The following is a 27,253-nucleotide window of genomic DNA, read 5'->3' on the forward strand; positions in this document are numbered from 1 at the left end:
ACACTGTTTGTTTGGCTTCTGGATATAAAGTACAACTAGCTAAGATAAAATCAAGTTTCCTTGAAGCACGTGGTTTTTACTCCAGCCCAGACTCTTGGCAGACATATCTTCTTTTATGGTAAGTAGACAAGTACCTGCACAGCACAGGCTTGCTTACCTGCAGTCCCCAAGGTACTGTTCACTTCTCCGGGCATTGTCTGGGTATTGTTCTTCAGCTTCACTGAGCAGCCAAAGTCTCCTAGTTTAATCAGTCCAGATGAGGTAAGGAAGATGTTGGCTCCTAGGAAACACAAGGAAACACAATAACACTTGTTTAAACCAGAGCTGAATCAAGGAATGAGGGCCTCTCAATATACCCTTGGAAATTACACAATGGATAATGATAGCTGAATTCACACTTTGATCTTTCACTGTGGATTAAGTGTGGAACATGACAGCATTAAAGGTGTTTTGGTGCGTTTGTGTTACCACAAAGTATACTGGAAGTGGACAACAAGTGTTCAAAACACAAAGCAGTACGGCAGGCAAATTCAACAGCTTTCCATACAAGCCTGTTTAAAGAAATCAATCCTCCAGGAATTCAGGAATTCCAGCACTTTCCCTTGTGAGTGTTAAACCTCCCACCAGCCATCTTTTCAGTCCTGCTGAGTCAAGACAGATGATATCATACTTGTCATCAAAAACAGTGTGGCCAGCAGGACCAGGGAAGAGATTGTCCCTCTGTACTTAGCACCTAGCATGGCTAAACTGTATCCAGTTCTGGATCCCTCACTTCAAGAAGGACACTGAGGTGCTGGAGCAACTCCAGAGAAGGGCAGAGCTGGTGAGCAGTCCAGAGCACAAGTCCTATGAGGAGCATCTGAGGGAGCTGGGGTTGTTTAGCCTGGAGAAAAGGAGGCTCAGGGGAGACCTCATCACTTTCTACAACTTCCTGAAAGGAGGTTGTAGCCAGGTGGGGGTCAGTCTCCTCCCTCTAGTGACAGGATGAGAGGACATAAACCTCCCCTGGTACATCTTGAGGTTAAGTTGGACATCAGGAAGAATTTCTTCACTGAAAGGGTGGTCAGGCTGCCCAAGGAGGTGGTGGAGTCACCATCCCTGGAGGTGTTCAGGGTAAAACTGGATGTGGACTTACTGCCATGGCCTAGTTGGTGTGGTAGTGGTGAAAGGTTGGACTCTGACTTAAGGGTCTTTTCCAGCCTTAATGATTATAGGGCCACAGCTGACTTGCAAAATGGAGCTTAGAGCATTTTTAATACATACACTACCAAATGCCTACTATTGCACTCTACTTCCTGAGTAATTTTTGGAGGAGGGCTAATGTTAAAATAGCTGGCTACACTTCCTGCTTACCCTAGAATGAAATTTCTAGCATAGTTAAAAGTCTCCAAGGGGAATCTGCAGTTGGCATCAAGTCAGTTGCTCAACGCAACACTGCAAAATAAGCCAAGTGGTTTTGACAACCTGTGGTTCTCTTTCATTCAACATCCTACCAAAATGTATGTTGACAGCCAACAGAAAACAGGTAGAGCCGGAGGAGTTCACTGTTTATGTCAGGCCAAAGCCTGGATTCTGCAAGTATCACAATGAAACCACAAGTAGGTTGCAAGTATCACCTGGCAGAAAACAGCTTCAGCTGTGATCTCTCTTAAGATGGATGGTATGCACAGAAGAAAAGTGTACACCTGCTCTAGGAATAGGCAGATGTTGGGGATTTCATTACACCTAGCCTCTTCCCAAGTCATACAAAAGATTAATTCCAAAATTGTTCATGTGAATAAAACCTTCAAAAGTTTCTCACTTCTGTTCCACCTTCAGCATAGGTCAGTGCAGAAATTCTTGGCTGCTCTTCCTTCGTGTTGTCTTAGTTAATGACTTTTTCCAGTTAACTAGGCTGGGCATCCCAAATATATTCGTGAAAAATACAAAGAATCCCCAAAAAGCTCAAGTTAAAAAAGGCAGTGCAGGGTCAATGATGCCAAAATCCTGTCCATTTCTCAAAGGGCTCTCTAACTACTGTGAGAATGGTTGATAACTATTTAGGCCAAGAGGAGTTACACAGAACTGCAATAAAAGGGGGGGCAAAATCATTAACCAAAAAAAAAAAAAATCCAACCTTTAAGTGTTGTAGGCTTTTACAAGTTCTGAAAGAAGAACTAAGGTTCAGGGAATACAACTCCTCTGCACATTGTGTCCATAGGTTTTCCACTTCCAGCATTCAGATGCCTACACATACTCCAGAATTCTTTAGTTGGACTCTGCATTTTGCTATCAGAGGGGGGACATACATGTCCAGAGTCACCCTGCAACCACAGGCACGTGTAGTGGAGATGGATAGACCATCCCTCAGCTTCTTGAATGAATGAGAATCCAGAAACACACCGAAGCAGTATAAGAAGGCAGCTTGATGGGACATTAAGAGTCCTGGCATTATAAAAGTGAAAGCTGCTTTTTCCTTTGAACTACTGCCAACAGCTTTTCTAATGATTTTCAAGCAGTTGCTTGTCCGAGACAGAGTAGGTGCACTTAGCCCAAATTGCTTAAGAAGAATGTCCATCACTAACAAACACTCTTTCAAGGATGTTTTGGAAACCTATGTTTCCATTCCTCAAGAAAACAACATGAAAATTTCAGAGAAGGATACGAAAGCGGTTTCCAACTACTACAGGGGTAGAGCCTGGCAGTGCTAAAGTGCAACAATCTCTCTTCTGACTAATTGGGATGGTTTTGTTTCGTACCGTTCAGAACCTACTTCTAAGGCCTTTCACAAACCAAAGTTTGTCCCTTTTAATAAGAAGTGCTGACAATTCAGCATAAGTGTTACCATGAAAGCTCCTGTGAGCCCTCTTCCTGAAAGCATCTGGAACTGTCAAATGGAACAAAGTACAAACCCAAAGTTTCCCCAAGAAGAAAGAGACAGCAGTAGAAGATTCATGTTGCTGACACTTTCTGTCAGCTGAATAAGGCTTCCAATGGATGTGTTGTCTGCTGAAGCCTCTGTTTTTGTAAGATATTTGTTCAGAAACCAAGACCAGATGCTGGAAGGAGTCTTTAAAAGGGTCTCCTTGTTAAAGAAACCTGCACAGAATCCAGCAGGACTGGGGTAAGAGAAGAGGAGACAAAAGGGCAGTACTTTGAGGATGCCTGATGCTTTTTACTTTTGACACTTAAATGCTACTGGGAATGCAACAAAATTCCTATCGTATCTGCACAGTTAATGGGCAAAATAAAGCCAGAAACCACGACTAATACTGCAAAAAGGTACTGCATGCCCATCTGTTCCTTCTCTCCCCCTCCACATACCCTATCAAAAGCATCTTCATTGGATATACTTGGCAGAGGCAAGAGGTTGCCCAGTTCTGCACAGCCCTCCTGCTGTGATACCACAGCAGGACAACCTTCTGGGCAAACTGCAAACAAAAAGCAAATGTGAAAAGCCATACTCCTGCTAGAGAAAACAACAGTCATGACCCCAACCATTTAAACTCAAGTTTCATGCCCTGTACCTCTGCCAAATCAGCCCCATAGTAAGCACAGCGAAAACTGCACTAGCATGATAGTCCAAAGGGTTTGGGGGAAATCCTGTAAGTTCAAAAGGCAGTACCAAAAGCCCCACTAAAGACCGTGGCATAATTTCAGAGAAAGAAGAGATCATAGATCTCAGCCAATGCTTAAGCAGCATAACAGCCAAACTGATTCAAGAAACAAGCAGGCGAAAAGCTACTCTTGGATGAGAAAATCAGCTTTTGCATATTCTTTTACTTAGTCTCTTTGAGAGCATGACACATGCCCATAGCCTCCTGCTGAACAGTTTTCTGTCTCCTGCCGAATGACCTTCCTTGTCTTGTGCTCATCAGGAAGACAGGAATGGCAGGAGTTCTGAGCTAACAACAAAGTTAACAAGAAGACAATAAAACAGTAGCAGTTTGATGAAGACTTTTTGGCCTGGAGTATCGCATTCACAGGTTTGTGATTTACTAAAGCTTCAGATACAATCCCTTCATTTTCTGTATTCATGCTGAAAGAATAATCCAAGCACTCTTCAGGAATATGCCCTTCTCTCCTGAAGAGAATGCACAAGGCATGGCCTTGTTAATTCTTCTCAATTCAACACCTGAGAGACCACATCTTGAGTGCTGTGCCTTGCTTTTAGGCTCCCCAGTACAAGACAGACAATGCCATACTGGAGCAAAGCCAGAAGAAGCAGCATCAAGATGGTCAGAGGGCTGGGGCACACCATGTACAAGGAGAGGGTGCAAGATGGGTTTGCTTTGCTTGAAGGAGGGAAGTCTGGGGGAGTGTGTGTGTGCGCAGGGGAATTTATTGCTGTTTTCAGCTGTGTAATGGGAAGACAGCAAGACTGTGCAAACAGACTTTTTCCTCAAGGGCACACTGTAAAATGATAACACAACAGCTACCTTTGCAAATTCCAGGGAGGTATCAAAATAAGTTTCTAACAATGAGGATAGGTCAGTCATTGGGACAGAGCATCTCCATCCCTGGAGATACACAGATCTCAACAATGACCAATCTGATCTAATTTGGCACTGAATCTGATACTGAGGCTGGACTTGTTTAGAACAGAGCTTAAACAGATGTTCACAGGTTCCCTTCACCATTAAATATTCCACCATTCTCAATCACTGCACAGAACACCTTCCTGACAAAAAGTGAAATAATTCCAACTGAGGAAACTGGGCTTAGCCACAGGGATTAAAATTTAATACCCAGAATAAAGATTAGAAGAGTATCACAAAATATTATCTTCTGCTACATAATACTAGCACCACCTACTTTTCACACTGATGCAGATTAAGCAAAAACAGTGCAGCCAAATGTAACAACAAGCTAACATGACCCTCAGTTTGCCTTCACAACCATAGGTTGTGGCAAACCAAGGTTTCTGGCAGCTGTATCTTGCTGCATTTTTCACCCTCACAGAACTGGATGCCCCAACAGCATCTGAAAGACAGTGTTGGCACAAGGGGACACTGCTAACCAGAAGACTATTTTTGAGCACACGGTGCTTGCAGACACCAACTGTGGGATACGGATAAACAATTACTATAAGAATTGTTTATCTGCTGCTGGAAGAAACAGATCCCCGGTAATGTTTAGTAAACATGCCATGAGAAATGTACTGTGATCTGACAGCAAGATTTTCATAGAAAAGCAGTTTAAACAGTCTGATACATCATTCTTCCCTGTCAGAAAAATAAAGAGCACCTATCTACACAAGAGCTAAAATTAAAACCAGTGTTCTTTACTCCTGTTATCCTGAAAACTTGGGGATGCAATGTCAGCATAAAAGGAGACAGAGTAAAAGTCTTCCAACACAACATCAGGTATCCTTTGTAAAAATACCCTCTGTGGTCTGTCTTTATATTCTGTAACGCAGTTTTAGGTCTATACACAGATGTGTCTGCAGTGACCCTGTTTAAACTGCTGCTACTCTTAAGAAACTCCCCAATATTTGACAGGAGGAACCTGTTGCAACAGAAATGCCCTCGAATAACATCCCATTACAGTTCTGTTAAAGCAGCTCTTCTCACTTCATGCATTTCCCTGAAGAGCAGAAGACCTATTTGGAAACATATCCAGATATCAGCAATGACACTGAGCAGCACGAAAGAAATCCCTGTCAGCCAGCCTTGGATTGTGATCACAACGAGCTTCCAGGAGAGAGTAATCCAGCTAAGCAGAACCTGGACATGGAATGATCAAGAAAAGGGTAAAGGAGGGCACTGGGGCACTGTGAAAAGCACAGAGGGAAATCCACAACTGGAGAGAAACCTTTGGTGAGGAAGGAGAACCAGAAAAGGTAAGATTGCTGGGGAATGGGAGTGAGGGAAAGTGTTTTCTAGGGAAAAAAAACAGCCAAAACTGACTCAAGAGTGGCCTACCTGGGTGGAAGGCCTCTGGATCGTAGATAGTTCTTTTCCCAAATGAGAAGCACGAGGCCAAAGGACCAAGAGCAACTGGGAACCTCCTATACTGCTGCGGTGATTCAAAACCCTGTGAGCAAGAGGGACATAGAAACCCAGCATCGTTGGGTTGCACTGCCTTGCCATAAAATGAGCATTCACAGGGCACACTGTGTGTGCATTGTTTCCCCTGCCTTTGGTTAACTTTCTGCCACTGGTGAGCAAAGTATGCCAGAGTAACAAAACCAAGATAACTAGACATGGAGGATGTTGTTGGAAGGCGCGGACAAAGAAAAATGAACTTGGAATGAGGACTGACACTGAGTGCCTTAAACACATGCCAAAACCAACCCCCCTTTAGTTACTGTAGTTCACATGTGCTCATTTTGTAAGCAAATACTGACAGCCAGGCATGAGAAGAGAAATGTATGGAAAAAAACACTAGGTAACTAATTTTAAGATATCCCTTTAACTTCTTTTAATGAGGCTTTTATTACTACTTTTAACTATTACGTTTAAACTCTTCAGGAAAATGGAATCACAAGGAAAAGTTCTGATGCACAATTCTAGCACTGTACACTGCTTGTCACCTCTAGAAAACACCACTGTTATTTGCACAGACAAGAAGAAAAAACAGCATAACTCAATACATTATTACCAAAAAATGCAAGGACTAATTATTAAGATTGTTTTAACAATCGTCCAAACTCAACCACCTCCAGAGAAGATAAATCATGGGCACAATTTTGAGTTTGAAATGACAACTGTGAACATTTTTTATGATCTACACTTCAAAAAAAAGAGCATGTAACTAGCCAGTAACTTGTAAACTGAAGAGTTAGTGGATGGCTTTATACATTTAATGGTTGTATATAAATAATGCACACTAAATCTGCAAATATATTCCCCCATCCTTTCCCCTGCTCTCATCTGCCACACTGAAACGACAACATTACCTTTTTTGGTTAACGTTACCTTTAATGTCTCGATGAACAATACCATGTTCATGTAGTACATTGATAGCAATCGTGATTTGCTTTGAGTAGAGCCTAATGACATGCTCCTGAAGGCCCAGTTTTGATACCTCCTCCAGAGTGCCCTCATCACAGTACTCCATGAAGATGTACATTTCTTCCTGTTGTGGGAACCAAATCGGATTTGATTGGGTATAATTTTTATTGTTTTATTTTTAAACACTGAATTAGGATCAAGTTTTCCTTCCATCCTTTGTTGTTCATGAAAAGACCAAAGAAAGTATCATGTAATGTTCTAATGGAAGTATCTCTTACCATGGAATATCTAATAAATCATCTCTTCAGAACTCTATTCTCTCTGGCATGCTGCAACCTAATATGTTCTATTGCACAGCTGTGGAAGATTTCTGCTACATATCTATCTGTATCATATGTACATAACTGTTACTGTTTGGATGTATAAAAATACATTATTTGGCATCAACCAAAAGACACTTTGGAAATCTTACAGGTATATTACAGAGAAATCCAAAAAGATTCTTTGTTTATTTAGAAAAAAGGAAAAAAAAAAAGCTAAATGATATTTTGGGCTTGTTTTTTATCCCTTCTTTCTCCCAGTTCCTGCAACATTATGTGTTGATTGCTTCATTGCTTGGGCTGGGCAAGTTTTCTGTTGTTTTCTGTGGCTTGAACAAGTACGCCAACTCTAACTGACTTTAAGGAAAAGTTAGGTTACTGTTCCCATTCTCTGTCTCCAAGCCCAGCTGATTTCAGCCAGACTCAATTAATATAAAAAGATGGCAAGGACATTAAGATCTTAGAAACTATTCTGAGAAACCAATGACCCAGTGGCACAGACATCCAAATTTGTGTCCCCAAGTAGAGAAATGCAGACAGAAAGCAGCCTTTGTCCCCGTTTAAACCAGCAATGGGTCAGCAAATCAACTAATTCATATTGAGCAAATCAGTCACATCCACTCAGCACTTCCCAGCCAGACACCAGGACTCAAGACCCCCAGTGCAAGTGGGAAGAGTGTGTGGGAAGCAGAGAATAATAAAATGCTGGGTATCTCAGCACACAACTCTGGAAGCCAACTCCGTAAGAAAAACACATCTCACTAGTTCTGCTGCTCAAGCAAGAATACTTGTTTTTTCATTCTAAAGACATGCTAGCTGAAATCTAACACTTGTCTGGCATCAAGATTTAAATGCCAGCACAAAGTTTTTCCAAGATTTAACATTATATGATACTGGTACCACCTCTGCTACTAACAGTGACAGGTTTTAGCCTATCTACACAAAGAGGTTACCGTACCATATACGATATAGCTTGCTTTTAAAGCAGTTCAACGGAGTAGCAGCATAGAATAGCTCCAGCATTACTCATCTATTCACTTATTGCAAGCCTTCTCTGTTTATGTACCACTTCCAAAAAACTTTCTCCAAACTATGTTTCAGAGGTCTCAATATTGAGAGAAAAAAAGACGCACTGCTATTCACAGAAATACTCAGACAATTAGGATGAACTAGAATGCTCTCCAGTAAAACCTCCAATAACAAAAAGCTCTTAAAATTTCCTCTCTGCCATATAAAAAAGCCCAAATTTCTGTTTTCTTACCCTGTGGAGCTCCACACCAAAATAACGAACCAGATTAGGGTGTTTGATGCCTTCAAAAATCTTCAGTTCATCAGCTGTTTCTTTGATGGTTTTGTGATCATTAGGTTGAAATCTTATCTGCAAGAAGATTTGTCATTATTTTGTTACTATTTAACATTAATAAGGAACAACAAAAAAAAGAAGCAAACAACCCAAAACAAAAAAAACAGGGGGGAGGAGCTCTCTTTCGCTCTTTTTTTTTTGGTTGTATCATCACACAAAAAGCCCCAAAATAATACCCCTCCATCCCCAGCCTGAAACAAGGCACACTAAACTATTTTTGGAAAATGACAGAACTGTGATGATTTATAAACTTTATAAGAGCAAAGTGCTGTTACTTAAATGCATAAATACACACGTGTGCAGATATACACTGCTTCCAAGCTTGCCTTCTAGCTTAAATGTGGTAGATAGACACAGTACAACAGAATCTGAAAGCAACATCAGTGCGAGCTATCATTCAAGAAAGACTAATTGCCAGGTACTTCATCTCTGGAGATTCAAAGGGATTTCTTTGGGTGTTCTTCATTGAGAATGAGGGAGTTGCAAGGAAAAGGTTTTTCATGAAAGAAACAGGTTTTCGTTACTTCTCTTACAATATGCTGTGATGGATTGTCCATGGAGGAAAAAAGTTATCAGGTCTTCTGAAAAAAAACTGATTTAAAGTTTCTAATCACACAAAGAAAAGCAAAATGAATACCAAGTTACAAAAGATGCTCCTTTTACCATACTGTCAGAAGCAGAACCTTCATTAATTGAGTGCAGAACAACAAAGAAATAAATGCACATATTTTGCCTTCAGTTGCTAGGATGTTATGATTGTTGGTTCTGTGTAACAATTCCAGGATACAGTCTGTACGCTAACAGTGGTAAAATTAAATACATGAAGATTATAAAAAGGTGACAAATTACATTCAGGTATTTTATGTATTTCCTAATACATAGTTGCAATACTATGCATTTGCAGCAGAGCTTGTCTACTGTAATTTGAAGCAATTTTAATGACACTATGGTTAAGACATTAAAATCTGAAGAAATCCTGGGGCAAGGGCAGAGGAACACAGTGTTTTTAACCAGTTAAAAATAAATCAATCTTCTCTCTAGTTGTTCTTAAAGAAATCCAGAAAAGCCTTTTATATGGAAGTTGCAAACAGTTTGCATGTAAACCTATATTTAGCCTACTAGTGAAATGTCTGTCAAACAAGGTGTATTTATAAACTTATCTGAGCTTCTGCTCAAAAGCACACACATGGTAATTCATGAAAAGCACCTGCATTTAGAAAGCAACTCTGAATTCCAAAAACAGAGTGCTACTGTTGGGGGGGGTGTGGAGGATTTTATTTCATCAGGAGAAAAAAAATTGTAACAGCAACAAAATTCCAAGTGTTGGTATTAGTCAGTGAATGACTATGGTACAAGAAGTTAAGCACAAGCCCACTCTGGCTTTTTCACACACTGGAAATCACGTAAGTATTGCATGTGTGGAAGAACTGGCTCACAAAATATAACTGCTGTAGCATCCAGTGCTGGCATGGTAACTTATGAACAGCTGACGCTTGCAGTTGTCTCAAGATGTAGAAATGCATTAAAACCATAATTTTTTTTTAGAAAACAAAAGTGTTGTAGGGGAAACAGATCTCTACACCTACACAGCTTTATTTCTCTCCTGAAAATTAGATTTTCTGTACCCACCAGGTTAGTCAACAGTTTTGTGACTCAACCTAGCTCACTTAAACTACAGCAGAAGCTGAAAAACATCTGATGTCACACTTCCTACCTTTTGCTCTAAGGAAGGACGAAAAAAGTAATAAAACACAAGAGGAAAGACTGCAAAGTAAACTACAAGTTTGAGTACAGTCTTCACTAATATTTAAAAATTACTGAATATCTCTTAATGGAAGTTGACATATATTAAACAAGCATTCATTAAGTTCACAACATCCCTATGAGATTAGTAAGAAACACATTATCCATTTTACATAAATTTAAATTGAAAGTTACAAGCTGAAAAAAGAAAGCTTTAAGCAACTTATGGAGGAAAAAGTGGTAACAGAAGCTGTGCCTACATGAAGAAAATCTGTCTTCCCATCCTTTCTCAGTTAGCTCACAACAGTGTCCAGAAACCCGCAATGCCTGCTAAGTCACACACATGTAGTTTAGAAGAAAAACCAAGGGCAGCAGTGATTCTTGTATACACAGTACTCACTTCCTTCATAGCCATCAGCTCTCCAGTGTCAACACTGATACAGGTATAGACCTTCCCATACTGGCCTTCACCTGCAAAATTAAAATAAGAAAAATTAATTACACTACATTCCATAAGCAACAAGTACATCAACTGCAATAAGAAAACATCACTTAAAACAGCTTGTCAACATTCTTTACCTGTATTTTAATTTAAAACTTGAAGTAGCTTTTAACTACACCTAATACCACAATCACAGACCTGAATTCAAGCTGATTAAAAGTAAAACCACTACATTAACTGGCTGACCTGAAAGAAAACTTCTCAGGAACATAAGGATTTTCCCCCAAAATCCCAAGCCAGAGATTAAAAAATGATCATATGGGGGAAACAAGATTGGTGAATTAAATCTCAGAATTTGAGCTCATTTCCATTAATAATTCTAGTTCTTCCAAATGCAGAACTCAAACATTTTAGAGTGTTAAACATATGCAGATATCACAGGATCATATCTAAATAACTGTCCTAACCAAATCCTTCTCCTTTTTTGTTTCTTATTTGAGCAATGAAAACTTCAGTGAAGTTCTACATTAAGAAAATCCTAGCTGCAACAGTATTTTGTATTTTAAGATTCTGATTTCAGAAAGCTGTATGACCTATGCAGAGCCTCATGGTTTTAAAAGATAGTCTTAGATTTCCTTCAAAAATATTAAGTTTGGTATTTTAGACTAATAAATGAAAGTATAATGGACATACCAATTTTGTTTCCTCTCTGCCACTTGAAAGTCACTTTTCTCAAACCTACATGCATGACATTGTCATAAGATTTCGGTGTGTCACAAACTTGGCCAATGATATTCTTCCTTCTCATCTCTCTGTATCTCCTTTCTTCAAACAACTGAACAGACTTTTGAACAGCTTCCATCGGTGCTTGCTTGGAAGCAGTGTCTAAAAAGAGTAATGAACAATTGAGAAATATTCATGGTTACATTTTGTTACTTTCTGATATGACATGAAGTGACCCAAGTTAAATTAGACTCACAAAATAGTTCTAAGATGTAGGAAAAGAACAAGACATTTTAACAATCACATATGAAACTAAGGTAAAAAGAGAATATTGGTACTTTCCTAATCATCTCTTACTTGATTCAAGGGAATTAAATGTGTGAAATGCAACACACTTGTTTGCATTTGACATGTAACCAACCTCTGATAGTGGAAATATGTTAAGGTCATTAAGAGCACTAAGGAAAGGACAGGTAAGGCTTTGTTTTACAGAGAAAAACTGATAGCATCTGTTATTTCAAAGATTTAGAGGTATTAGAAACTCCAGCTCTCAAGTCTTATCTTGAAATAGAATTCTAGTGAGTGAGGCCAGAAGAGAAGTCAGGGCAGCACTACTTCATCCCCTCCTTGTAAAGCACAGAAGTTACACATCTGTCACTGCTGACACCAATAGTCTAACCTGTTCCTAACAGTCTCCAAAAGATGGAGATACTGATACTCCCAAACGATATATTCTACTCCCCACCTATAATTAATACTACTTCCTCTATACTAAATATGCCTTGCTATAGTTTTAAGCCAAAATCTTTATCTTATTCACAGTGGACAGTAAAACCAGTTCCCAATAGAGCAGTCTTCTAGAAATTTTCAACTCTTACCTCATTCTTCTTTTCTAGTTTAAACAAACCCTAATTCCTTCTGTATTTATGTTCTGAACAAAAAGTAACACTTCTAGATTTCAGAACAAGAACTTTTAATTCTTCCTGTGTTCTGCCTAAGCCACATAATGAGAGCAGTTTTTAATGTGACAAATTTTTTCTAATGTTTCATGAGGTTCCACCATGCCACAATACAGGCAAGCAAGCTTCATGTATCTGTACAGTACAGGAGTATCTGAAGTAATGAAGTTAACTTTAAGTTTCATGAAAATCAGCAGCAGGACAGAAAGGAAAGGGTCCTGTAACAGCTCTGAATTTAGGAAACTGTGGGATCTCACACTGTTAGACACCCAAAAGAAGAAAATCCCACATCAGGGAGAGATCTTGGGAAGTGAGGAAGTGCCTCCTATTGTCATGCAATTCATAATTGGGCACTGAATAGGTACAGCAAACTTCAGCAATTCCTAGGTAGTAACAAATTAACTAGTAACTTCCTAGAACACTGTTAGTATCTTTCAGAAACTGGAAAGAATTAACTTTTATGAAGTTTAATTACTCCTACCTATACCAAGAGAATATACCTTGCGATTTTGTTAGCAGTATCTTATACCTGCCATCAGTATTTCATTTTTTCCCCTTCCTACATATAAAGCTGTGAAAACCTCTTCACAATCAGCAATACAATTCAACCTTTTAGTACTGACACTGCATTACAGCATAATGCAGTCTAACAGACATTAATTACATTATAGTGACTCCTAATCACCTACCTCTGGTCTGGTTGATTAACGTTCTGAGCTCCCAGCTCCGCCTGGATGAACCACTTGAATCTCCTTTTGGATACAATGGCTCTAGAGAAATAACAGTGTGAGCACAAAAGTAACTATCTCACGTTAAGGATTATGGCCACTATATTCAGCAGAAGCTGAGATCCTACATGTGTAGCAACATATACTCTTGAAATCAAAAATGAACTTCTCTTTAGAACACAAGTTATGAAATAGAATTTAATTTATATAGAAGCAGAGATCTCCTTCCACAACTGAGGGACACACTTCAAGACACGTTACTCAGAATCAAACGTGCAAGATACCTACAGGAAAACAATTTTCTAGGGTTCCTTAGAATAACACTTGTATTCATTCCAACCTAAGCCAGCTTCCTATTCATATAGATACATAAAAATTGGAAAAGGCATGAGGCAGACAATATTTTCAACATTTGCTTAAAAACCAAGATTAAAAAAACCCCATACCTCTTAATATAAATTTTTAAGGTATTTCTCTCTTTGAAATTCAGTGTGGATGACCACACTGCTGCAGATTTTGTACTTCCTTTTATTTTGCACAATCAATCTTTCAAAGTATTTGCTGCAATAAATACCACATATACAGGGGCTGGGGAAACCTGAAGGAGGAGCCCCAATCAGGACATTAAATCGCACACCCTGTCCCTTCCTCCAGGATTCAAATAACAGTATTTGTAATATGAATACTGCAGTGATAAAGAACTGGACAGAAAACACTTCACTGTCCTGAAGGGTCTAGTTCATACCTCATTAACAGTGTTTCAGAATTTACTATTAAGTGGGTTATATAATTCAGAAATCATGTTGCTAATTTCATTTTGAACACTGGAGCTTCTTAGTAAGACATCAGGAAATCTCTTCAGATACAATTCAGAAACAATACGAAAGGCAAGAGAATAGCAGATACGTCTGAAAGGAGAAAAACTTACTCTGACAATACAAGCCTAAAAGTTAAAAATACTATGACTTTTCAAATACAAAGAGGTGAAAAAAAATTTTGAAAAGGGTAAGAACTGGGAACAGAGAGAAATAGGTTAATGACATAGACCATCTGCACATCCAGGTCACAATTTGTTACTGTGACAATCACCTTCTCGCTCTTCAGTGGGACTGGAGTGACGACTAAGGGATCTGAACTGCAACTCAGCTGCTATTGAAGCAAGTCGATCATTTTCAGGGACACTGGAACCCCTGTTAAAAAGAGCCATCATACTAATTAATTTGTCATTGGTATTTATTCAGAGCAATGTTAACTTAGCTGCAGTTTTAAAGAGAGAGAACCTCTGCAACCTAGAATATGAACTATGAAAGCAATATGAAACAAAAACTGATGCTGAAAGGTAAACTGAAACCCCTTCCTTTCTATGCTACTTTTCCCTCAAATGAAGACTTTTTATATGACTTTGGTTATGCCACTCTATGAAAAAGCCCTAAGCTTCCAAAGCACAAACTACTTCAAGCTGTCCTTGCCCATAGCAACAGAATCCATTTTCATGACTTGTAATCTACTACTAAGGCAGCTGTTGCAGGATGCAGCTTGTGCCAGGTTTGGCGATACAATCAGAAGTGATTCAGCTGAGTGATAATGTGAGGCACATTATCAGATGATTTCATATGTGCCTACTGCACTGCAAATACAGTCATACTCCATAGTGACTAAGGCAAAACTAATGGGAAGAGACAAGCTGGTTGGCAGGAAGGACACTTAAAATGACAGCAGCTTGACTGCTTGGAGGCCCTAGTTCTTCCAAACAGCACAGAGTAGAATCAGATGTCTCAAAATAAGAGCCAGATGAATAAGCATGCTGAACAGAAAGGAAAACAATACTGAGAAAAATGAGACTTAAAAATCCTTAGATCTTCAGGCACATTTCTCCAGCCCCAGACATTGATCAATACACTCAGGTTTTAGAGCCATAAACTCCTTGTGAAAGTCTTTCTACCATAACTCCCTTTTGGACAAGGTTCCCTTTCAATTTTTAAAGTATGATGGGGAAGAATTGTGACTAATGCCTCCTTAAATATAATGCTTTAGAGGTATGAGCTAAATGTTACTGTAAAGTGGGCAACATTGTTAAATCCTTCACTGAAAGCTAACAACTATAAAAAGATGAAAAATATCTGGCATCACAAAGTGCACATACCTATGAGAGGACTTCCCTACAGTCCTACAGGTGCTTCCGAATTGTATCTGAGTATTGCATAAGAACAATTTAAAAAAAAAGAGAAGACAATCTTGAGAACAGAAGCCAAAACTGAAGACTCTATTCCTATGCAAATGTTCTCCATGTGTTTGCTTTGCACTTCCTACTACTGCCCAACTAGATTTTTTAAGTTTGAGCAGGAACTGAAACTGAACTAGTGAAAAATCCTCATTCTTCAGGAAGTTGAGGGTTTAATCCACACAAAGGCTAAGGTGGTTTTCAGCATATACAGACAAACAATTTCTGATGACAAAATGCTTAAAAACAAGCAAAGCTAAACCACCTCTAAAATGAGGCAGCAGCTGAACAGAGGACCTTACATATGACAGCTTTGAATGCAGGTGTCTAAAACCCATTTCAGGCCTATCTTAATCACAGAGATCTTTTATTGTTTGTGTTCAGTTAGGCAAAAAGTATAGTAAAATAGAAGAACACTTGATAAATTTTGGATAAATAATAAAATGATGAATAATAACCCCAGCTAGTTCAGAAATTAAAACAGGTTATCAGCATGAACATAGTGTAAGTGTATAAACATCAGAAAGCTCAGTGTAAACTATGTATTGCTGCCTTGGATTTTGATTTCTAGTTATATTAAATCGATTTTTTGTTAAGAAAAACTTTGCCAGAACTATGGTGGCATTTGTGCACTATGCACTGCCTTGTACAACTGATCTACAAAGTTCCTAGATGCCACTTTTTAAAAGATATTTAATGATACTAATCAAGTTCTAAATGTCTGAAGAGTTCCTGGAAAGTGTACAAAGTTTCTGTCTTTGTGCTATTCCAGCAGCTGGACTGCACACCTTGCATACAAAACCACAAAACACTTTCTTGATCCAAAAGGTCCCATTTCTCTTTTGGAGCACAAATAAATTAAATCCATAATTAACACTGCAATGTGTTGAAGCTTGCAACTTTCTTTTAACCATACTAAAATAAAAAATGCTAGAAATGTGTTACATCACAATATTTTGCCTTCTTCAATAAACAAAACCCCTAAAAATCCCCAACAGCCTCCAAAACCCTGTCTCTGCTTTAACAGTTTTTTTCTTCAAATTCTTCCTAGCACATACAGGGTATTAAAACAGTACTTAAAAGTCCAGACAGTGCATAGAAAAACCCATTAAAACCACAGCATATTTTATGAACAACCATCAGAAAAGTAAAATCTGAGAGCTCCAAGAAAAATGCAAGTCTTCAAAAACCAGGTCTAGACAATTTGACTAAAATGTTGCATTCACAGCAACTTTCATGTTACAGTCCATGAAAGCAATATGATTGCAACTAATAAGTAGAATTCTCATTTCTTTCCTTCTTAATCACTACCTTCTAGAACTACAAGAAAATGTCAAAATGCCAACCTTTACACTTTTACCAATATTTGTGCAGCACAAACACGCAGAAAAGATTAAAAGAATGTACCATCATATTCAAGTGTGTCAAATTATAAACCTGACAGTTGCATGGAGTGGTATAAAATCACAACAAAGCCAACAACTATTAAAAACTAGCTTCCTACCTCCCTTTTGAAAAATTAACTAACTTTAAAAATATGCTTTGCCTCAAAGTGCTGTACATAGCCTAGAAAAAATATCCCTTTCATATGTTGTGTAAAGACTAACTTAACTATTATGTGAAAAAGTTCTGCAACCTCAAAATAATAAACACCAATCAACCATCACACTGTCAGCTTATTAAGCTGCCAGAACCCCTCAGTGAAAATTCTCCAGAATGTTACTTACTTGAAAGGGCTATTCAAAAGCTGCAGACTACTGCCTACTCTGTCTTTTTCAACAGGGAGCTTAAAACAGAAGCATGAAAGATAGATAATAAAGACATGCAGTTTGAATGACAAAAATTCAGGATATATTTTCAAACCAAAAAAATACCCTGAACTCACAAGCTGTACATCTAGAGCCTACTGTAGGGTCCAAGTCATATCTTAGCATATTTGAACTTGCAGGAAAGATTGTATATAAAAAGTGGTGGCTTCCTTCCCTCTTCACAGCTTAATGCACGCTTCTGCTGCACATCTGGTAACAAAACAAACCATGATGGTTTGCTGACTAACAACAAAAAATTACTTAGTAAAAAATAATTAATGATCAAATCATCTCTAAGTTCACTTCAGGCACCATCAATCTGTTGTTCCTTCACTACCTGTTTTCTCTACAGCTGTGTGATACAGTGAGGTATGTGTCTTTATTCATATGAATCTCTGTCCAAAGGAACTTTTGGTACTCTGTAGCAGAAATGAGAATCCAAAAGCTACTTATAAATCCTAAGAAAACATCACTGTGTGAAGAGCAGGATTTTCAGAGTTGGGGAGGGTGCAGGGGGAAAAAAGGAGTAAAACTGGGAGGTATGTCAATGGTCTGATTGTGGTATGGGAAGAAGAAATACTAACTATAACAGCCAAACTGAAGGTCAAAACCCAAGAAAGCTAAGTCCGTCAAAAAAAAAAAAAGTCACCTGTGACAATATAGGAGTGGTTTCTGTTACATAATTTGATACACAAATGGTTTCTTTCATATTATGTTTATTCTGTACCATCCTAAGAAGCCAGAGGTGTAGCAAGAAATTATTTAAAAAGAATAAAAATCCTTCTGAAATCTCATGTGTTTAATTTTGCATTTATGGCAGACAATAACAAAAGCAAAACTGTTAGCTCACATGAAAAAAATTGAAAATCCTTGAGTTTATCTGTATCTTATTGGTATCTTAGTGATTCTATGATTCTAAGTGTTAGTTATCAATGTTAATTATTTAGTAAAGTTATACTAATGAGCTGACTGGCATATATTCATTTCATGGACATTTTTACTGAGCAACTTTTTAATTTACATCAGAATTGCATGCTTTTAACTACCACCTCGTTCAGACAATCTTGAACCTGAAAGTGGTCTCATCATCGATTTCCAAGACACGTGATTTTGCTCAAGTCAAACATGAATGAAGGAGCCAGTGGAAGACACGATGAGAGTGCAAATGATGTACTAGGATGCAGGTATGCGGAGACAGTTACATGGGTGATGTATGTAGGATGAGGCTGCTACGTCACGGAGCGGAGCTACCTGGTATCATTTGCACTGCTGACAGGTTTGGGTTGGGCTGAGTCGCTACCGACGGGAGCGGGGCGACTGACAGCAACACCGCAAGGGTTCCGTGCCTCACAAGGGACACTCCGCGTGCTGTGGCAAGAAGGAAAACTTCAGGAAACAGTTAAAAAAAAATAATGTTTGGAGTTGAAAGTTTGTATAGCGACACCTGCGTTAAAAGCTTTTCGGTACATAAAGAATTATGCAGAATAATTCTGGGTCTCAGATGCTTCACGAGCTGCCAATATGCACAGTAATGATAATCCTCAAAATAAAAATTCCCAGTCTTTAGAGTAGTACTGGTTTCTGCCAACAGCTAAGTGACTTCCAAGAAAAAAAAAATCAATGTAGATTTTATCACCGTTTTTATCTTCTTGAAAAATAAGGCTCTCTGTGTAAAATTACGCACAGCAATGTTTGTTTTGAAATTTTTTAAAACTCTTTTTGCGTTAATTCTCATGTCAACTCTTTGAAAAGCAAGAGAAAAGATCCACTGTTTTAAGCTTATTCACAGCAGGTCAGTAATGACGCAGAAATGCCACCATACTTCAGAATGCTACGTTTTTAAGTTGTATGTATGCTAAAGGACAGAAAGCACTGTCACGGGAGAGTTACACAGATATTCAAAGTGGGGGAGGAAATAAAAGTCTTGCTAATGAGCAGTTTTCACTGAATTACAGATTTTTACATTGAAACATTGTTTTCAGGAAATACAAAGGGGATAAGAATGACTTCAAAGTGAGACAGCATGCACCAATAAAGAGGGGGATGGGCAAGCATCAAGAAAAAGAAACCGTATTGTTCTTAAAAGTACATCGATAAATCTCAGATCACTTACATACTAATTTTTTCTATTTGCTTTGCCCTCAACAGGAAAGAAAAGGCGTTCCACTTACTGACAGTCAGCATAGCAAGGAGGGGATAAACCAGTTTAGAACAGCTGTACTAATGCTAAGTACCTGAAGCCTTCAGGCGTGGGGATGATAAGATGAGGATTCGGTGGGTCACTATGGCACCGAGGCACTTTTACAGGACGGGGACTGTTTCGATGAACAGCTGCAAACAAAAATGGATCAAATTTACTCAGATGTCAGAAAAACTCTGCTGGGGCCATTTCAAGACACAAAATTAAAACAAATTCCCACTTTACAGAATTAAGTGTGAACTGGCACATTTTTTCTTATACTTTAAGAAAAATACAAATTATTCCAATTTTAATTAAATCAGTTGTATGTATTAATACTTTTCATATTATTGTATCATTTAACTCATCCATAAAATAATGAAAATTCTCCAGTACTTAAAAACTAGCAACTAGAAAATGTGTCCATGCTTCACTAAAACTGCAACTTCATTATTTCAACTTCACGAGTTAAAGATAATTTGTTATCTTGTCACAAAATAAATACGAACAAATCAAGTAATAATTTTAAAAAAACAAAAAGCATCATTATGTTCTCTTTGCATCAGAATTAGCTTTCTCAGACAATAATGGAAGGCAAAATGAGCTGGAGAAAAAAAACCCACATATGACAGTTTTACCCATAGTAATGTCCTCCATGACAATCTGCCCCAAGAAGTGCTACAAAGGGACAGGATAAAACCTAAATGAGCCACCATTATCCTCATGCGTAGCTCATTCGGTGCCTCTAACAGCAGTCTGCAGTGTCTTCCCTCAACTCCGCTGTAACTAGTCAGAAAAATATTGTGCCAGTCACATCACAAGACAGCTGATCAAACCATGAGTCAGTACTCTGTCAGGCTAGGTTCATCTCAGTGAGCTGAGTTTCTGCCTTGTTTGCACTACTAGGACAAGTAAAAGATGCCAGGGCCAAGTGTTGGTTGTCCTGTTACAATTCACAAATATATTAGTGGAAGACCTGGAAGGCGGAACCTAACCCACCTAGGTGGACAGAGATTGTTTTACGAAGCAAAAGACAGGATAAAACACAAGGAGAGACCCATTTATGTGCCCAGAGGCAGCAGTGTGAACAAAAGTGGATACTCAGCTTTGGAAACCAAAGAGGTGAAGATCACAGTGGGTTTAAGTCCCTACACGTGGCATGCAAATGTAACTCGAAAGTCTTCTCATCGCGAGGCAAGAATGGGTATCTGCAATATCTACAGCCAGAATACAGTTTATGTTTACCTATGTTTATTTCACATGTATTAAAGTTTTGGACTGCTGTTCAAGTCTGCACCATCCGTGTCATCCCTGCGCCTCTGAGACAAAAGCTGTCGAGCAATTTAGATTGTGTGATCTGCTGTGTCTGCAGTACCATTTATAAGAGTTTCAATACTTTGGCATCATCATGCTAGTCATTCATCTGAAATGGGCCTCCCCCTCAACAACAGTATCAGAAGTGAATGTACAGGTTTTACATCCCAGTACAGAATTTGGACACATTTTATTTTAGACTATGCTTCTTTCCAGAGGACTGGACTGACTTTCACTGCAAAAGGTTTCTCAGCTATAAGGCTTTCTCATCAAGATTACATCAAAATGGAAAAACCTCCTCTTGCCAGAGTCAAATTACCCTCCCTTCACGTCTTCTGTCATCAAGCCTGCCCTGGAAGTGGACATCAGGAGAAAGAAAAAAAAAGATGACATGGTATTTTGACCAGTCAATGGAGTTGAGAGGAGAGACAAACAGTGGTGAGAAAGATGTGTAAAAGGGCAGAACAGCTGAGGAAACGGTCTTTACTCAGATTAGATATGTTGATTTCGCTCTAATGAAATCAATGTTTAGATCTATAAAAATATATTTTACACTACAGACAAACTTTATATTGAAGAACTATTTCACACAGCTCTATCAACAAACCTCCATATATAACTCATTTGTACCTCAACAACATAAAGTCCATTAAAAGTGTAAATACCTGCAGTGCCACGATGAAAGTTTGGGAGAGGAAGCTGTAAATGCCTTCTTAAAGGCATTTACATGAAAATAAAGTTATAATCACTTTACTCAACCTTTAAAAATCACAGCCCTTTCCCAGAAGATTTTAAGACTTCACATGAATTCAAGGATAAAAATCAGAGGAAAGCATTTATAAAGCCTTGAAATTTCCTAAGTAAAACCACCAGTCAGGCAATAATGGTTTCACATGAACAATCACAAAAAGATTAAAAATACTTTTATTGGTATTTCTAACATTATAAAAGTACTTTACAATCACAATTCTGTAACAGCAGCAGCAAAGCTCCAGAACAAATGCCAGTAACTTCTGCCTTACCAAGGTACAAACCTGTAACAGGACTGTGAGGTTTTCCAATAACATGGCCAATGCACTCATTCATCAGAGCTTGTAAACTCTAGAAAAGATAAACAAAATGTTGTGATGCTTTGTTACAAGAGGGTTGATAGTCATACGGTAAAGCTAACAGTAATAAAATTACACTGGTTAAGTATGTAATCTGTCAAGTAAACACCCCTGTATTCTACCTATTACACTAAACTTTTGGATGCACATTAGGGTTTTGACTTAATTATTTTTTTAAGCTAGGAAGTCTTAGTTTTGTCTTGCCTTTTGTCCTTGTCAAAATTACATAAGAACTGAACAGTGACACATCATAAAGAACATTTCATAATGTAAAGCTAGTGGATGTTAAAAATATCCATTGTTAATAAAATTAAAATCAAGCTTGCTGGAAAAAGCTGCAACAACCTTTTCTGCCTTCCCCTCTCCCCACCCCAAGAAGACACCTAAAAAAAATGGGTGTGATGGCCTGAATCACAAGATCAAAGTCTGTAAAACAACAAATATGAAGCCCTAAATATTAAAAGAAATCCAGTTTTCTTATGTACCCATGAAGCTAGCAAAACTTTCATGAAAGGTCTTTTAGTAGTTAAAATCACAAAACTGCTGCTCAGGCAATCTAAGCTTAACTATTAGATGTACTATCCACTGGGTATTTAACCCTGGACAAGTTATTAAATCTTCTTCTAGTTCAATTCACTTGTCAGAACACCAGAGATGTAATCTGTTTTCCCAATAAGGTAGTAAAATTGTGTTCTTTGGTAGAGGTGCTATGAAGGTCACTCATATATGCAAGTCACTCAGACTAGTCAAGATTTCTACCAGAAATTCAAAAACTTAGTGAAGACCAGGAACTTGAAGTTAAACTAACAAAACCAAGAATTATTGAACCAAGAAAGTGTTTAGCTTAGGTCTGGCATATCTTACCAACCCAGACTGAGCTAGAATATCATCTTGAAATGTGGAGTTTAAATCTAGATCATCATTCTCCCATGGCATCACATATTATCTAAGTAAAAGATTAAGACTGACATTGCCATTTCTAGATGAAATGCTGTGACCTGTGTTATACAGATAAATCAATGTGGCTGCAAGTGATTAACTGTATTTCAGTTTTGGAGATTAAGAAAGAAAAAGTTCAAAAATGCAGTTAAGGTTTTGGGTTCCTCCTTTCTCTACCACAAAGTCTGTTTTAAAAAAGTCTGTGTCAAAGCAAAAAAAGTTGAGAGGCTACTTCGTAAAGCCAAAGTATCTGTGTATTCCAAACTCAAGCTTAACTTTCTCATGAAGACAGACAACCCTCGCTCAGCAACTCACACAGAGGGCTAACAAAAAACTTACTAGAGAGTTCCTGATAAAAATACATGTGAGAAAAGGCTAAACTACATAATTTCTGTATTAAGCAAGATTATTGTGGTTGGCATTTCATAACACATCTTGAAATTAATAAAAATCAGAGGTGCTGACACTCACATTCTACTATTTTGTGGTAACTGTGCTTTCACTTCTCTGCAGTACTGTACCAAGTTCAGAGAAATAAATTCTCAGAATTTTATTTCCACAGGAAAAGGAGGAAGGCAGAGCACAAAAAAGGCCAGTTATAGTATACTATTTTTTTCACAGTATAAACAAAAGAAAGATGCCTTAAAGTCAGTTTCATGTTGGAATAATTTGAAGAAACATCTTTAAACAACTGTATTTGTAAACAATTTTGTATTCATACCCATAGATGAACTCTGGATGTTAACTAAGCCTCAGAACCTTACATTTAGAAATTCACTATGACAACTAAATTCTGATGTATATATATAAATTATGACAAATAAATTCTAACTGTAGAAAAGCTGCTGCCAACTTTCCCAAGACACAAAGGGAGGCAGCCTCCCCAGACAGTACAGGTGTCAGCAAGTTGAAAACATTATTACAACAGTCACAAACCTACTCTCTGCAGAATCTTACTAACTGAAGAGATGTCAGCATCAGTGATATAAGATACATATAGATACAAGATACAAGAGCAGTTTCTTTAGAACAGCATCTATACTCAGACATTGTTTTATAAAAAGTACCCCTGAAAACATATACTAATAGCTTCACAAGCATTTACAAATAAACACAAGCAGAATAACTTTTTCCATACCAAGAAATCATCTTCTGGGAGAGCTGAAATAAATGCTGGCTCAATGGCTTGAAGAAAATCAAAACCTTGAGTTGCCCATCTATCTCAAAGAAAAAGAAGAGACAGAAAATGAAGTGCTCTTCTGCTAAAACCATAAGAGTTTCAACCACATCCAAGAATAGTAAATGACAGTCAATAATTTTTTCTCTTAAAAATATGATAAAATCTTTGTAAGAAAATGGACTAATATGTAAAAGGTAAAATTTTTAACTTGTATTAACACATTTGCCCAGTTATATACAGATAAAGTTTGATTTTAGCAAAGGCACTCCCAAAAAAAAGTGAGCAGGCCATATCTCAACCCATGTATGTGCTATCTTCAGGAACAGTATCATCAACTCACCCATTGCATGTTTCTGAATAGCAAGCCAAACCACCATGTTCCCTGACTAAATTCTCCTTTCTGAAACAAGACTGAGAGGATACTAAAGATTTCACAACTATCTGGCTAGCAGTGAATGGGCATCAGTGGTTTCACGGCCTAGACTGGTAAAGTGAAACAAGTAACTTGGCTAGAGTGAGTTGTGTCTTCAGCCACTTGCTCTCTCCCACTGACTCTTCTTGGACCTACTAGAATTAGCAGCTGCAACCTACAAAATATGAATATGATCATAGGATATCCTGAGTTGGAAGAGACCCACACGGATCACCACAGTCCAGCTTCTGACTTCACACAGGGCAATGTGAGAGTTAAACCATGTATCTAAGAGCATAGTCCAAATGTTTCTTCAACACTGACAGGCCTGGGGCCACAACCATTTCCCTGGGGATTCTGTTCGAGGGTTTGACCACCCTAAGTGAAGAACTTTTTCCTAATACCCAATCCAAACCTCCGTAACACAGCTTTAAGCCATCTCTTCAAGTCCTGTCAGCAGAGAGATGAGGAACTTGCAGACAGCAACTCAGTCTCCTCCTCCCTAAGCTGAGCAAACCTAGTATTCTTAAACACTCCTTATTACATCTCACCCTCTAGTCCTTTCACCATCTCTGTTGCCCTTCTTTAGACCCATCGCAATATTTTTACATCCCTCTTAGATTGTGGAGCCCAAAAATGCACACAGTACTCAAGGTGAGGCTGCACCAGTGCAGTATGATGGTATGGTTACTACCACTCCTTCCAACTGGCTAGTTATACTGTGCCTAAGGCACCCCAGGATACGGTTGGCTCTTTTTGCCACCAGGGCCCACTGCTGACTCAAAGTTTACCATCAACAGGAACCCCCAGATCCCTTTCTGAGGGCTGCATTCCAAGCTCTTGGCCTCTGATCTATATGTACATCCAGGGTTACAGCACCCCGGGTGCAAAAGGTGTCATTCATCGTTGTTAAATTTCTTAAGGTTGGTTATTGTTCAGCACTCGTAATCTAAAATGTTCTCTCTGTAAGGCCTCCGTACCCTCAGGAGAATCAATGGCTCCTCCTGATTTAGTATCACTGGCAGACTTATTTTGCACATATTCAACTCTTACGTCCAGATTATTAATAAAAACACTGAAAAGAACTGGTCCTAAAGTTAAGCCCTGAGGAACACCTTAGTGACTGGCCACCAGCCAGATGTCACTTCATTTACTCCAACTCTTTGAGCCTGAGCCTTAAGCTCTTCCAAAAACTACCATGGCAGTAACAAGTTGGTTGTTACCTGGGTCGAGTGCCTCGGCCACTCTCACATTTTGTTAGCACATAATTCATCCATTTTCTGGCAAAGTTGATATACTTGTCTCCAATTTTCTGCCTGAATTCTCCAGACATCAGACGAACAACTTCTTTATGGTACTGTAAGAAACTAAAGATTACTTTTCACGTATTAATAACAACAACAAAAGTTCATTTGCAATATCCACTGGAATATTTGCAGGCTAACAAAACTCTACAGTATGGTAAGTCACATCCTACTCTTAAACAAAATCATTTTATGCAAGCAGTTGATTATTTATAGAAAAAAAAATCAAGAAAAGTATATGATACAAAATATGTTATAGTAAGGGGCAGCACTGAGCCATAATGCATTCTTCTGTGCACGTCAGGCAAGTGCTGATGTTTATAATAGTGTACACATCACTGAAGCAACATCATACATGAACACTCAGTTCTGTAATGACAGACTGATCTGCAAAGCAGTGTTTATTTTTAGTTATACTGCAGGTAACATTAGGGAATAGTTATACATGTACATTTTTTAAAAAACAAATAAATACTAGCTGTTTCTTTTAAGACTATCCCTAGAAGTATGTTAGGGTATGATACAATCTTAAATTTTTACAAAGTGCATAAGAAACAAATAGTGAAACTGCTCACTAAAAGCATCTGAGCATAACACTTAGTGCTTGCACTCTAAGGCAGGCACTCAAAAGCTATATGCGTTGCCTTAAGGAACCACCATAAACTTTGAAAGAATGTCTCAAAGTACACTTCTATGCTATTTTAGGCTGAAAAACTGTGACAAGCCAAGTTACACCATTGGGTGGTGGAGTCACTGTCCTTGGAAGTATTCAGAAAATGAGTAAAACGTGGCAGTGTGTGATACGGTTTAACGGGCTTGGTGGCATTCAGTTGAAGGTCGCACTTTATGATCTTAGAGAGCTTTTTCAACCTTAGTGATTCTGATTTCATCTAAAATGCTGTCAAGAAGTAGAGCCTACAAGACTACACCTGAAATCATCAAGTTCTTAAAAGCTTTTTGGAGTTCCAGGCATTGCTAATTTAACAGATTTATCAGATTTAACAGATTCATCTGTTGTTTTCCAATTATTGTCATGTAAGACTTCTGAAGCCACTCATGTTTTTATGATGTTCTGCTAAAACTGGAAGGTCACAATTGACTAGAAATTAGCAAACATGTGTCCCATCCACATGAAGGACTGGAAGGAGGATCCAGGGAACAGCAGATTTGTCAGTCTGAAGGTTATGGAGCAGATCATCTAGAGTGCCATCATGAAACAAGTACAGAACACAACCAGGCAATTAGGCCCAGTCCTCACAGGTTTGTGAAAGGCAGGTCCTACTTGACTGACCTGATCTCCTTCTGTGACAAGGTAACCCAGTTAGTGGATCAGGGAAAGGCTGTGGATGCCATCTACCCAGATTTTAGCAAAGCCTTTGACCTAGGTTTTCCACAGTGCCACGTTTTCTCCTGGAGAAACTGGCTGCTCATGGTGTGGACAGGTGCACTGCTCACTGCGTAAAAAAAAGGCTGGGCAGTGGGGCCCAGAGAATGGTGGTGGGTGTTGCTACAACCAATTGGCATCCAGTCACTAGTGGTGTCCCCTAGGGCTCAGTTTTGCAGCCAGTCCTGCT

General features: G+C 38.5%; 1 protein-coding gene across 8 annotated transcripts in view; it reads right to left on the reverse strand.

The window, feature by feature from the left end:
• MAP3K4 (mitogen-activated protein kinase kinase kinase 4) overlaps positions 1-27,253 on the reverse strand; it is a 68,618-nt gene that overhangs the window by 2,374 nt on the left and 38,991 nt on the right. For 2 of the 8 annotated variants that reach the window (XM_050316166.1, XM_050316162.1), the window contains exons 13-24: positions 25,599-25,732; positions 23,922-24,000; positions 21,758-21,836; positions 19,477-19,573; positions 18,494-18,628; positions 14,303-14,403; positions 13,175-13,255; positions 11,497-11,688; positions 10,762-10,832; positions 8,517-8,633; positions 6,900-7,059; positions 158-280 (exon numbers count right to left, since the gene is read on the reverse strand). In XM_050316166.1, coding sequence (XP_050172123.1) covers positions 158-280; positions 6,900-7,059; positions 8,517-8,633; positions 10,762-10,832; positions 11,497-11,688; positions 13,175-13,255; positions 14,303-14,403; positions 18,494-18,628; positions 19,477-19,573; positions 21,758-21,836; positions 23,922-24,000; positions 25,599-25,732 — 1,369 coding nt within the window. Of the gene's footprint in view, positions 1-157; positions 281-5,903; positions 6,016-6,899; positions 7,060-8,516; positions 8,634-10,761; positions 10,833-11,496; positions 11,689-13,174; positions 13,256-14,302; positions 14,404-18,493; positions 18,629-19,476; positions 19,574-21,757; positions 21,837-23,921; positions 24,001-25,598; positions 25,733-27,253 lie in introns of those variants that run through there. The other 6 variants (XR_007629027.1, XM_050316167.1, XM_050316164.1 and 3 more) reach the window with 6 other exon arrangements.

Source organism: Myiozetetes cayanensis, unplaced genomic scaffold, assembly GCF_022539395.1.
Source record: "Myiozetetes cayanensis isolate MyiCay16 unplaced genomic scaffold, myiCay2020 scf2-11, whole genome shotgun sequence".
NCBI lineage: Eukaryota > Metazoa > Chordata > Aves > Passeriformes > Tyrannidae > Myiozetetes > Myiozetetes cayanensis.